The following is a 14,705-nucleotide window of genomic DNA, read 5'->3' on the forward strand; positions in this document are numbered from 1 at the left end:
CCAAAATATACACTACAGTATATGAGCTTGTTGGACATCCTATTCTAAAACAATGGGCATTCACATTTGACTTGTCCATAGTGGGCCATGGTCCTCTGACAAGGCTACCTGCTTGGTCTATAGCACTGCACTAGTCCAGACTGGAACAGCCATAGGAGTGTCCTGGCTCTAAGAAAGGGCAGGGAAATACAGAGCCCAGAGTTGTCCTTTCATTCCCTTAACTCAGCGTTTCTCAACCTTTAAGTATTTGCAACCCGAGTGTTCATAACAGTTTTAATCGCGTCCCACTAACATTTTTTTGAAAGGAACCCACTAATGCCAATTTGTTCTTTTTTAACTAAAGATATATCATAGATGCATATTTTATTATACCTACTTAAGTGTTATTGACATGTATCTAACTCTATATTTATTTTTCTAGTATCAGAATGTAGTTTAAGTTAATTTGTTTTGGTTTTAATAGATGAATTTTTCCTATTTTTGATTCTTGTTTTCTTTTTCTCACATCTTCGTGTCCCCCTTTTTGTTACTTCGCACCCCCTTAGCGGGGCCCACCCCACAGGTTGAGAACCACTGCCTTAACTTCCTATCCAGGATAGCTGCCATCAAGAAATACGGAAGGGTCAACAGACTTAGCGCAACCCCTATAATATTATATTCTGGAAAATGGTAAATTTCCTTCTTAGGACAAAAAATATACTCTCTATCTATCTATCTATCTATCTATCTATCTATCTATCTATCTATCTATCTATCTATCTATCTATCTATCTATCTATCTATTATATAGCACCTTTCATATCTATCTATCTATCTATCTATCTATCTATCTATCTATCTATTATATAGCACCTTTCATATCTATCTATCTATCTATCTATCTATCTATCTATCTATCTATCATTATATAGTGCCTTTCCTATCTATCTATTATATAGTGCCTTTCATATCTATCTATCTATCTATCTATTATATAGTGCCTTTCTATCTATCTATCTATCTATCTATCTATCTATCTATCTATCTATCTATCTATCTATCTATCATATAGTGCCTTTCTATCTATCTATCTATCTATCTATCTATCTATCTATCTATCTATCTATCTATCTATCTATCTATCTATCATATAGTGCCTTTCTATCTATCTATCTATCTATCTATCTATCTATCTATCTATCTGTCTATCTATTATATAGTGCATTTCCTATCTATCTATTATATAGTGACTTTCATATCTATCTATCTATCTATCTATCTATCTATCTATCTGTCTATCTATTATATAGTGCATTTCCTATCTATCTATTATATAGTGCCTTTCATATCTATCTATCTATCTATCTATCATATAGTGCCTTTCTATCTATCTATCTATCTATCTATCTATCTATCTATCTATCTATCTATCTATCTATCTATCTATCTATCTATCTATTTATCTATCTATTATATAGTGCCTTTCATATCTATCTATCTATCTATCTATTATATAGTGCCTTTCTATCTATCTATCTATCTATCTATCTATCTATCTATCTATCTATCTATTATATAGTGCCTTTCTATCTATCTATCTATTATATAGTGCCTTTCATATCTATCTATCTATCTATCTATCTATCTATCTATCTATCTATCTATCTATCTATCTATCTATCTATCTATCTGTCTATCTGCCTATCAGTAGATTCAGAAAGTATTTAGACCGCTTCATTATCTACATATTTCATTGTATTGCAGATTTAATTTTAAATGAATTAATTTTAAATTCTCGCCCATTAGTCTATATTCAATAATCCATTATAAAAAAGTGAGAACATGTTTTCAGAAAGAATAGTTTGCAAATTTATCACAAACCAAACACTGTAGTCCCCTGTATCTTTTCATCTACCGTAGATGTACGGGTTTACTATTGTTACATGTACAGAGTCCAGTGAAATTCTTACCCGTGCTGATCAGCTTGTAACACACTGCAGGTCTCTCATGATTAAAGAATTTACTGAATCAAAGAGAACAAATTTGAGAAGACTGGCACAATTTAATCTCCTGGTATTTTCTTTAGTGTTTCTTCCTGCTGTGGGTTCCAGTGAATTGTTGAATTTTAAATCGGTGTTCTTTATCACCCTAATGAAACTTTTCTTCCTCTGTTACAGGATTGAAAACCTACGAGTCAAGAGGCCCATATCAGTGTCTGGCGCTGTTGGTCTTATAGAGTCATTCTCTGTGTATCAGTGCTTCCTAAGAGCAGAGCCTGTGGCTGCCAAAGCCACTTTAAAGAGAATGCATCAGAGGTAACGTTGCTAAAAGAATAATGTGTGTGTATTCATGGAGTTGAGGCACTTCAGGTTAGCTACTGAAGTTCTGTCTCTGGAGTTGGCACTAGCTTTCTGGGGACTCCCCCCTAACCTCCACCTTCCATGACAGAGTGACAGCATAATCGGTACACTAAAGACTCCATTTTTCTGTTGGTCATTTATTGAGAAAGCAGGTGTGGCTCCTTAAAGTGATCATAATGTTTTACAAGGCTGCAGTGACAATGACATCTTTGAGAGGGGTTAGGCAATTTAGATCAAACTCTTCTCCTGATTCATCTTATTACGTGTTCTACGTTGCTTCTCAGAAAATCAAATTACTCTTGGGATGTGTTTAAAGGGTCACACACCCTCCCTGTACTACAGTTAATCTGAAATCAGAAACCGAGACTCATAGGCAAAAAAACAAACGTGGGAAAGAGAGATGGAAAGTGCAGAGTGTAGCAGGAGGTGAGACAGGGAAGAATTAATTGGATTTTAAGGTGTGTAATTAGGGACCACTCTGTCCAGATGAGCAAAGACACTTAACGTGTAGTGAGGCCTAGCAAGCCTTGCTTCTTGTTCAAACCGTTGGTTCAGCCACTTTCTAGTATGCATGTTAGAACCGCACACAGCGTAGTTTAAAGAGAATTTGGCAGTAAGATTATAAAGGTACAGCAAATTTAAACATCATTCGGATAAAGTGTGTGCAGACTGCAATTAAGTTTAAATAACATCCCAACATCATGAATAATTGTGCATAAACTTACTATACTAGAATCTACATGCACAAGAATGAAAATGCAAGATGGGATGATGTGTGACCGGGAAGGGAGCAATACAAGAGACATTTACAAAAGACAGCCATCTAAGTTAGGCCGCTCATCTGTTGGCTTGCTTTACATCCCATTAGTACTTGGCTTTCACATCTATCTATCTATCTATCTATCTATCTATCTATCTATCTATCTATCTATCTATCTTTCTATCTATCTATCTATCTATCTATCTATCTATCTATCTATCTATCTATTATATAGTGCCTTTCTATCTATCTATCTATCTATCTATCTATCTATCTATCTATCTATCTATCTATCTATCTATTATAAAGTTTGGGAACCCCTCTTAATTCTTTGGCTTTTTGTTTCTCATTGGCTGAGCTTTCAAAGTAGCAACTTCCTTTTAATATCTGACATGCCTTATGGACACAGTAGGATTTCAGCAGTGAAATTAAGTTTATTAGATTAACAGAAAACATGCAATATGCAGGGTGGCATGGTGGCGCAGTGGGTAGTGCTGCTGCCTCGCAGTTAGGAGACCCGGGTTCGCTTCCCGGGTCCTCCCTGTGTGGAGTTTGCATGTTCTCCCTGTGCCTGCGTGGGTTTCCTCCCACAGTCCAAAGACGTGCAGGTTAGGTGCATTGGCGATTCTAAATTGTCCCCAGTGTGTGCTTGGTGGGTAAGTGCCCTGCCCAGGGTTTGTTTCCTGCCTTGTTGGCTGGGATTGACACTTGACCCCTGTAGTTAGGATATAGTGGGTTGGATACTGGATGGATGGGTATGCAATATGCATCATAACAAAATTAGACAGGTGCATACATTTGGGCACCCCAACAGAGATATGACATCAATACTTAGTTGAGCCTCCTTTTGCTCCTTTGAGCCTCTCGACGCTGTCCTCCTATAGCCTGTGATGAGCGTCTGGATTCTGGATGTTGGTATTTCTGACTATTCTTCATACAAAATCTCTCCAGTTCAGTTCAATCTGATGGACAGCCTGCTTCAAATCATCCCATAGATTTTCAATCATATTCAAGTCAGGGGACTGTGACGGCCATTCCAGAACATTGTACTTCTCTCTCTGCATGAATGCCTTTGTAGATTTCCAACTGTGTTTTGGGTCCTTGTCCTGTTGGAATATCCAACCCCTGCTTAAGTAACTTCAACTTTGTGACTGATACTTCAACATTATCCTGAAGAATTTGTTGATATTGGGTTGAATTCATCCGACCCTCGACTTTAACAAGGGCCCCAGTCCCTGAACTGGCCACACAGCCCCACAGCGTGATGGAACCTCCACCACATGTGACAGGAGGTAGCAGGTGTTTTTCTTAGATTGCTGTGTTCTTCTTCCGCCATGCAAAGTGCTTTTTGTTCTGACCAAATAACTCCATTTTTGTCTCATCAGTCCAAAGCACTTTGTTCCCAAATGAATCTCACTTGTCTACATGAGCATTTGATACAACAAGCGACTCTGTTTGTGACGTGACTGCAGAAAGGGCTTCTTTCTCATCACCCTGCCATACAGATGTGCTGAATTGTAGAACGATGTCCAGATACACCATCTGCAGCGAGATGTTCTTGCAGGTCTTTGGAGGTGATCTGTGTGTTGTCTGTCACCATTCTCACAATCCTGCTCATATGCCGCTCCTGTATTTTTCTTGGCCTGCCAGACCTGCTGAGTTTAACAGCAACTGTGCCTGTGGCCTTCCATTTCCTCACTCAATTCCTTGCAGTTGAAACTGACAGTTTAAACCTCTGAGATGGCTTTTTGTAGCCTTCCTCTAAACCAGGAGACTCAACAATCTTTGTTTTCAGACCCTTTGAGAGTTGCTTTGAGGATCTCATGCTGTCTGTCACTCTTCAGAGGAGAGTCAAAGGGATGGAAGCAACTTGCAGTTGACCACCTTAAATACCTTTTAGCACTCATGATTGGACACTCCTGTCTATGAAGTTCAAGGCTCAACCAATGTGGTGTTGCAAGTAATCAGCATTGAGCGGTGACAGGCATTCAAATCAGCAAAATGACAAGGGGACCCACATTTGTGCACAGCCAGTTTTTCACATTTGATTTAATTTCATAAAACTAAATATTGCGTCTCTAAAAAAATCTTTGTTTGGAAAACACCGCAGTACTCAGATGTTCCTAGGAAATGAAAGACATACCACTGATATCTTTGTTGTTGAAAGGAGAGTCAATTATTATGTAGGCTCAGAGGGGTTCCCAAACTTTTTCATATGACTCTATCTATCTATCTATCTATCTATCTATCTATCTATCTATCTATCTATCTATCTATCTATCTATCTATCTATCTATCTATCAGTAGATTCAGAAAGTATTCAGACCGCTTCATTATCTGCAAACTTCGTTGTGTTGCAGATTTAATTTTAAATGGATCAATTTTAAATTCTCGCCCAGTCTATATTCAATAATCCATTATAAAAAAGTGAGAACATGTTTTCAGAAAGAAAGGTTTGCAAATTTATCACAAACCAAACACTGTAGTCCCCTGTATCTTTTCATCTACCGTAGATGTACGGGTTTACTATTGTTACATGTACAGAGTCCAGTGAAATTCTTACCTGTGCTAATCAGCTTGTAACAAACTGAAGGTTTCTCACAATTAATGAATGCACAAGGATGAAAATGCAAGCTGGGATGATGTGTGACAAAACACAGCCATCTAAGTTAGGCCGCTCATCTGTTGGCTTGCTTTACATCCCATTATTACTTGGCTGCCAGTTGAAGAAACACTTAAACAGTTACAATCAAGGCAACATGGTTTGTTCTAATAGTATTAGAAATTTTATATACAAACATCTACGCGTGGAAGTGTGTCTGTCTGTCTGGGTGTCTGTCTGTCTGTCCGGCCCAGAAGCACAAGGCTACAGCATGAAGCTCAAAGAGCCAGCAAGACGGCCCCAAGTAAGCGTGTGAAGATCAAAGAAAGCCATTCTGTCGCCAAAGTGAAACCGGCGAGAAAAAAGAATCTTGCTTAGCCGCTAATACACAAGCGAGGCGATTGACAAGACCTCCAAGCAGGGAGAAACTCGTTTGTTGCTGACAGACAATGGAGGCGAGCACATCAGCAAAATGAAACCGCAGAGAAAACAGAACCTCACTTAGCTGCTAACCGCACAACCGATGTGATTGATTGAAGTGTCAGAATCCATGGTGTCTAAGAGCCCGGGCTTTTTATAACATGGGCTTACACAGCTAGTTGGCTCATAATGGAGAAAGTGACTCAATTCGAAAACCTGCAGCCATTGTAGCCCTCCGGTGATAGAGTTTGACACCCCTAACTTAAACATATACAGTTGTTTTCTTAATCTTTGTATCAGCGCATGCTTCTAACCTCTATCTATATCCGTTCATTATCCAACCCGCTACATCCTAACTACAGGGTCACAGGGGACCGCTGGAGCCAATCCCAGCCAACACAGGGCACAAGGCAGGAAACAAATCCTGGGCAGGGCGCCAGCCCACCGCAGGGTACACACACCGAGCACACACTAGGGACAATTTAGAATCGCCAGTACACCTAACCGGCACATCTTTGGACTGTGGGATGAAAAAGGAGTACCCGGAGGAAACCCATGCAGACACTTAATTAAATCGGACCAATTAAGTGAAATTTGATAATTTTCCACGGTACACTTGATGATATATATATATATATATATATATATATGTATATATATATATATATATAGAGAGAGAGAGAGAATATATATATATATATATATATATATATATATATATATATATATATTGTGGAGCCCGGCCAGGACACCTTGGAGGACGAGAGGAGGGCTTGTCACTCCTCCAGACCGCGAGGGGGCGTCCGTCCTGGTTATGTTGGGGGCCTCGGGTAGAGGGCTTGGAAGCCCAGCACTGTAGGGACCCGTGGCCACTGCCAGGCGGCGCCCCGATGCCAGTTTATCCCGTGTGGTCCTCGGCCGGGGCAGAAGCCCGGCCAGGACGCCTTGGAGGACCAGAGGAGGGCGTGTGCCTCCTCCAGACTGAGAGGGGGCGTCCGTCCTGGTTATGCAGGAGGCCTCGGGTAGGGGGCTTGGAAGCCCAGCCCTGTAGGGACCCGTGGCCATCGCCAGGCGGCGCCCCAGTGCCTTATCATCCCGGGGAAGTGCCGGGGGGAAGACGACTGGGGACACCCGGACGGCTTCCTGGTGCGCAGCCGGCACTTCTGCCACACAGGGGTGTGACCAAGTCTAATTGCCGGGAAGCAGCTGGAGCCCATCCGGGTTCCTATAAGAGGGGCCGCCTCCCTCCAGTCATTGGTGGATGTCGGGAGGTAGTTGGCAGAGCTGTAGAGAGGACAGCAGGCGGCCAGAGGAAAGGCACAAGGACTGTGAGCCCTGGACTTTGAGGGAATCGGTGCAAGAGGCACTGGGGTTGCACGTGAACAAAACTTGTAAATATTGTAAATAAACAGTGTGTTGGGTGAACTTATGATGTCCGTCTGTGTGTGTCCGGGCCAGCGTTCACTATATATATATATATATAGAGAGAGAGAGAGAGAGAGAGAGAGAGAGAGAGCTGTGGTGGGCCAATCGACCAATGAGAAACATTTATTCCAAGTTTCATGAAAATCACTCTAGTCGTTCGGACATGATGCTGAAACATACATATATACATTGACTATATATATATATATATGATGATGTTCCGGCATCATGTCTGAATGTGTGAGTGATTTTCATGAAACTTGGAACAAATGTTTCTCATTGGTCAACTAAAAATACTGTAGGGTGAAATCCACCCTAACCCACCCCCTTCTGGGGAGGGTGGCGGGTGATCTTGTGGTCTTGTTATGCAGTTATCATCTAGTTAACACTCGGAACGACCACCAGAGGGTGAACTGGAGGGGACTGCCAGCATTCTTTATGTTTGAGCGCCACTGCACCCGCCTGTTGCTTTCGAGTTGGCAGGTTCCAAGCGTCAACTGGATGATAACATACATATAAGACCGCAAGACAAGCACATTAATGAGCTTAATTTATTTTTATTTTTAAAGTTGTGTTTTTTTAATTATGTTTTTCTCAAACAATTAAAATAAAAAAACACTTCATTTTCCATCCCGGCAACACTGGGCAATTCAGCTAGTTTTTTATAAATCTCACACTGGTCTATAAAGGTGTCACAAATATGGAGAAAAGGAGTGCCGGGCCTCCTAAAAGTACCACAAAACTGGCCAGGACCTTCACCATCCTGTTCAGATGTTAGGTTTTAGCTCAGGTTTCTTCCACTTCTTATGTCTAAACTCCTTTTTTATGTCTTTTTTGTTCATTCTTTACTCTATTACTGTTGTATATGTTAATATTGTTACTTAATGTTTGTCCAATTATGTATTCTGTCAGCTTTATTTGATGTATATATTATTGTTTCTATGGGTGAACAGATGTTCTCCTATGTTCTTTGTATTTTATGGATGGACCTTCAAGAGGCAAAGCCACCCTCAGCCCCATAAAAGGGAGGCAGGGAAGTGAAGTTTCTTGTGATTCATTGAATGCATGTTGGTGTATTTGTATGTGTTGCTATTGTCATTGAATTTTCTGTTTTCTTTTTACTCTTTTTGCTTCTGTCTAAAGATTGTATTTGGACTTGTTTGCTTTCAGATTTCCTTGTTGGCAACGTCTTTTGCCTCTTTTCAGCATTTTGCTATATTGTCTGATTTTTGTGAATAAATCAACTTTTTACAAAGATTCTTTATTTGCCCTTTCATCTACAAGCCAGAGGTTTGCAGTCTTCCTCCCTCTGGTGGGTCTTGGACTATATCTTGTGTTGTGGGGTACAAAATTTGTACATTTTGCTTTATATTTCCATTATATTTTGTTCAAGACAACAGATTAACTACATTCAGGACAAATCAAAGCATGTCTTCTTCCCAGTTATATCTCACTTTTAAAACAGCTGTTCCAACAATGAAAGGAAGACATGCTGGTGGCTCAATTACTTTATAACCTTAGAAAGGATGGACATCTAATTATGTTACAGCCTGGGAAAGGAAGACATAGCGACACCTCAGAGAACATACAAAAGTTTTATTATTTGGGAAAACGGACAGTGAATTCATTCATCATTTTGAAAGCCAGCCAATCAGAATATCTAACAATCACATCTTCCAAAACCCCCCAGTAGAATTTTAGAATAAATATGCCTCGCCTGAGGAGGAAGAAGAAGGGACGAAGACGTCAGAAGAGAACAGAGCGACGTTAACATGTGGCCATTTTTATCTGGTCATCAGAAAAGCATCATGATCAACTCCGAGTGCTCGATCATTACCCACCTGCGACATTCATCCTTGTCAACTTTACTTTTTCGTAAGCTTTCCTAAAGACTATATGTATATATCCAGACTTTTCTGTCAGTCCTGTTTTCTATTATCCTTTGTTTCACTGGTATTACATCAACTTCTGTATGGACATTGTAGTTCCAGTAAGAACAGTACGCTGCTATGCTAACAACAAGCCACGGGTTACAAGTGACATCAAGGGCCTTTTGAACCAGAAGAAAAGGGCTTTTAAAGGCGGTGATCAGCATGAGCTCAAGTGCGTGCAGAAGGAACTCCAAGTCCAGCTCAGGGCGGCGAAAGAGCAGTACAGGAGAAAGCTGGAGCAGAAGTTGAAGAATAACAGCATGAAGGAAGTGTGGGATGGGATGAAGATCATCACTGGCTGCAGCTCGAAATGGGGTGCGACCATCGAGAGAGACGTGGAGAGAGCAAACCAGATGAACAACTTCTTTAACAGGTTTGACCACCCTAACCCACTCTCACCTCGGAGTACTGCATCCTCCACCCATCCTTCTGCTCATACCAGCATAGGAGAGAGTTTCCCCCCCACCCACAATTACAGCAGCCCAGGAAAGCAGAGAGCTGAGTAGACTTCATGCCAGCAAAGCAGTAGGTCCAGATGGAGTATCACCATGACTGCTGAAGGCCTGTGCACTGGAGCTGGGGAGTCCTCAACAGCACATCTTCAACCTGAGCCTGGAACAGGGGAGAGTCCCGAGGCTTTGGAAAACATCTTGCATCACCCCTGTCCCAAAGGTATTACGTCCTAGTGAGTTGAATGACATCTGGCCTGTTGCTCTAACGTCACATCTGATGAAGACCATGGAGCGGCTGCTGCTTCACTACCTGAGGCCACAGGTCCACCACGCCCTCGACCCTCTGCAGTTCGCATACCAGGAGAAGGTAGGAGCAGAGGATGCCATCATCTACATGCTACACCGATCCCTCTCCAACTTGGACAGAAGCAGTGGTGCACTAAGAATTATGTTTCTGGACTTCTCTAGTGCCTTCTGCACCATCCAACCTTTGCTCCTCAGGGACAAGTTGACAGAGATAGGAGTAGATTCACACCTGGTGCCATGGATCGTGGACTATCTTACAGACAGACCTCAGTATGTGTATCTTGGGAACTGCAGGTCTGACATTGTGGTCAGCAACATAGGAGCACCGCAGGAGACTGGACTTTCTCGGGTCCTGTTCAGCCAACATACATCGGACTTCCAATACAACTCGGAGTCCTGCCACGTGCAAAAGTTCGCTGACAACACTGCCATCGTGGGCTGCATCAGGAGTGGGCAGGAGGAGGAGTATAGGAACCTAATCAAGGACTTTGTTAAATGGTGCGATTCAAACCACTTACACCTGAACACCAGCAAGACCAAGGAGCTGGTGGTGGATTTTAGGAGGCCCAGGCCCCTCATGGACCCCGTGATCATCAGAGGTGACTGTGCAGAGGGTGCAGACCTATAAATACCTGGGAGTGCAGCTGGATGATAAATTGGACTGGACTGCCAATACTGATGTTCTGTGCAAGAGAGGACAGTGCCGACTATACTTCCTTAGAAGACTGGCATCCTTCAACATCTGCAAGATGTTTGCCATTACCTCTGCGCTGCGAGGTTTATTAAGGCTGAGGGTGAGCGCTCCACCTAATAGTAGGGAACAGCACGTAAAGTAAGGCATTCTTGGCTGATAAATGGCCGATAGTCAAGAATGCTGAGCCTTTGTATGTTTAAATGTATTCTTGTAGACCAAAAATAATATTTAGGTCTGAGATATCATTAAAACATCGTATGTTGTTCGTGCCGATAATAAGTAAGTCCCTTGATGTGCTGAGAGAGTGACAAGTTGTGTTATTCTTATGGCACTTGTGTGGTTTAAAGTGCTAGAGTTTAACCAGCTGTGTGTGTGTCATTCAAAGGGCACTGTTGAGATTCTTTGTGTTTGAGTGTGTTAATCTTAAAGTGCAACAGTAGACCAACCTGGTAATGAACTTGACGAGTATACTTACCCTTGAAGAAAATAGGTAAAGGGTAAGTAGAGTGAAATACTATGATTATACATCTTGTGAACATTGTTTATATATTCTTGAACTTTTGAAGGCAAAGCCCATTTGGCTGGGTACAGGCCAAGGCCAACCAGTAAAGTAGGAGCTCTGGCTGCCCTAGGGCAACCCTATCTGGGCAGGCTGATTAGGATTTAGGCCTGCTTGATGATTGTATTTTTGAGGATTCCCATTTTGGCCATTTTGTGCTGCTACATCACAACAGATATAGCCTTAACCCCCTAGGCAGCCAGACTCCAAACTCAATGGGCAGGCTGTGGCCTACTAGTCTCAAAATGGGGAGAGGACTTTAAAAGCACAAACCATCCAAATGTTAAAAAAATATACAAAACTGTCCTTTGAGACAATAAATGTTTCAAATTCAAATGTCTTTGTACATATATTATGAGACTAGCAAAATAGCCGTGTTTTGCAGCAGAGAAGTAGTGTGTTAAAGAAGGTATGAAAAAGAAAAGGAAACATTTTAAAAATAACGTCACATGATTGTCAAAGAAATTGTCATAGGCTTAGTTTAGTATTGAGAGTGAATCAGATGATTGTGAAGAGTTTATTTAGGATTGTAAATGTTGTGTATGAGAAATAGACATTTTTAGGATGTAAGGATCTCTTTGTAAACAACGTTTGCAGTTCCGCCCTCAGGCTGTATAATGACCAAGCTGTCTGCTGAGCTCACTCTTGAGCATGCAACGTACAGTCGGCCATGTGAGAAGCAACCTCGTGGTAGGTGTACAGTTTAGGGGGTACACCCATTCATTCCTAACTTTTGTAAGAATACTGCAAGGAATGAGCACGGAAAAAATTTCAGCTTCCCATCAATATGGAAATTGGAAAAATTAGTGAGGAGTCAGTGGGGGCTTTGCCATTTATATGTAGAGATATTGTGCATATTTTTAAGAGAAAATTCATTAGGAATGTGTTTTTATACATAAATTATTTTGACAAAGTTTATTTTTGTTTTCATCTCTTTACGTTATTAGTTTATTTGTTGGTTGTATTTAGTATTAGCTAGTTTCCTTTTCAAAGTAGGCCTAGCATTAGGTATCACTTTCGGTTTTTAAACTGTTTTTCATCATTGACTTTCCTTCTCGTTTTGGTTGATCTTTCTGGCTCTTCCCTAAGCTTTCACCATTTGTCTTCAATTTCTTGCCTTATGTTGCCCTCTCCTGGTCAGTTCAGGAGCTGACAACACCCTTTGACACATCTGTGTTACAGCAAACGGTCAAACCTCTGGCTTGATAAGACAAGTCCAAACAATGAATCTTTAGTAGAATGTATAGAGGGTCAAAATTTGAAAAACATGGAAAAAGAGTAAAAAAGGATTTGTCTACAAATGAATTTAAGGTGAACAAGTCCCAATACGAAATCCAACAAATCAGTAATCTAAGAACAGAAGTGGAATATCAAAACAAAAATAACCTGACAAATCAAAGGGAAACAATACTTGCAATAATATCTCTATCAAACTCAATACACCACTGCTGGGATCTTCCCTTTCACCTCAATATAAAATCGGAGTGTGGCCCCTGCCAGCTGTGGCATCAGGGTGGACCTGCCTCTTGGGATTACACCAGCAAAGCACAAGGAATTTCAGAAAAAGACACAAATATAAAACAATTAACAAACCTTATAGATATAACACAAAAACCTGGAAAATAATAAATCAAAAAAAACAACAAAATGGAAAATGGGTAGCACGGTGGGTAGTGCCCTGCGTGGAGTTTGCATGTTCTCCTCGTGTGTGGGTTCCCTCCGGGTACGCAGGTTTCCTCCCACAGTCCAAAGACATACAGGCTACGTGGATTGTCCCTAGAGTGTGCTTGGTGTGTGGGTGTGTGTGTGGGTGTGTGGGTGTGCCCTGCGGTGGGCTGGCGTCCTGCCCGGGGTTTGTTTCCTGCCTTGCCCCCTGTGTTGGCTGGGATTGGCTCCAGCAGACTCTGTAGTTAGGATATAGCGGGTTGGATAATGGATGGATGGATAAAATGGAAAATACATTTTAGCTGGAGGCGGCACAGTGGCGCAGTGGTAGCACTGCGTGGAGTTTGCATGTTCTCCCCATGTCTGCGTGGGTTTCCTCTGGGTGCTCCGGTTTCCTCCCACAGTCCAAAGACATGCAGGTTAAGTGTATTAGTGATCCTCAATTATCCCTAATGTGTGCTTGGTGTGTGCGTGTGTGCCCTGCGGTGGGCTGGCGCCCTGCCCAGGATTTGTTCCTGCCTTGAGCCCTGTGCTGGCTGGGATTGGCTCCAGCAGACCTCTGTGACCCTGTGTTAGGGTATAGCAGGTTGGATAATGGATGGATGGATGGATGGGGATCTTAGCCAGGAAAAAACATCCTGACTGTAACATAACCCACACTACTGCATTTCCCTAAAAGCAAAATACGAAAAGGAAAAAATAAAGATTAGCTAATTATTCAGTGGCATCAATTACAAGTAAAAACATCTCAGTGTTTGTGAAACTGGGGCCGACACCTGACCTTGAGAGCTACCGTGCCATCATGTTTAATGCGTCAGATGTTGCTCAAGCACACAGATTGTAAACGTTGTCTTTTCACTTTTTATTCAATTGTAGGTTTCTGGAGGAGATGGGCGTTTCTTCTGCTGACACCGAACTGGAAATTTTGATGACGTATTACTGCATTCTGGCACGTAAGCCAGAATAAGAGACACTAAAGTATATTTTCTGAAGACCTGCCACTAGTCTACCTCACCATGGTAGAAACTTACAAATGTAATTTTCAATTTTTTTTTTTATGGTTAGTACAGTGGCAAAGTAGTTAGTACTGCTGCCTCATAGCTCCAGGACTCCAGTTCAAGTCACTGGGCTGTTCATGGCCAATATGGAGTCACATGTTCTCTCTGGTTCACTATGAGATTTCTTTACAGATACAGTAAAACCATGGATTGCGAGTGTTTTGCAAGAAGAGCTAAAATTTTTAACACATTTCAACTTGATAAACGAGCGAGGTCTTGCAATATGAATAGTACATATACGCTTTGTTCGCCGAGCGTCACGTGATCACAACGTGATCTCACTGCGGTGTGTGCCTCACTCATATAGTCAACATCGGTATGAGCGTCTACTGTTTACTATAGCATGGTGACCACGTGTGTGTGTTGTAACGTGTGAGTCACTGTATTGCACCCCAAAACACGAGGCTGAGTCTCAGTACTTTAGCAAAACCAGCTTTTATTCAGCTTGAAACAAGAGCAGCGCAGTTATTTATTGTAGCGGGATCTGCCACTCT

At 41.6% G+C, this 14,705-nt stretch overlaps 1 protein-coding gene across 1 annotated transcript in view; it reads left to right on the forward strand.

The window, feature by feature from the left end:
- LOC120530755 (putative methyltransferase DDB_G0268948) overlaps positions 1 to 14,449 on the forward strand; it is a 31,310-nt gene extending 16,861 nt beyond the window's left edge. The window contains exons 5-6 of the mRNA XM_039755314.1: positions 2,157 to 2,294; positions 14,030 to 14,449. Of these exons, the coding sequence (XP_039611248.1) occupies positions 2,157 to 2,294; positions 14,030 to 14,120 (229 nt within the window). The 3' untranslated portion in view covers positions 14,121 to 14,449. The remainder of the gene's footprint in view (positions 1 to 2,156; positions 2,295 to 14,029) is intronic.
- Positions 14,450 to 14,705: the final 256 nt, after the last annotated feature.

This window comes from Polypterus senegalus, chromosome 6, assembly GCF_016835505.1.
Source record: "Polypterus senegalus isolate Bchr_013 chromosome 6, ASM1683550v1, whole genome shotgun sequence".
Taxonomy (NCBI): domain Eukaryota; kingdom Metazoa; phylum Chordata; class Cladistia; order Polypteriformes; family Polypteridae; genus Polypterus; species Polypterus senegalus.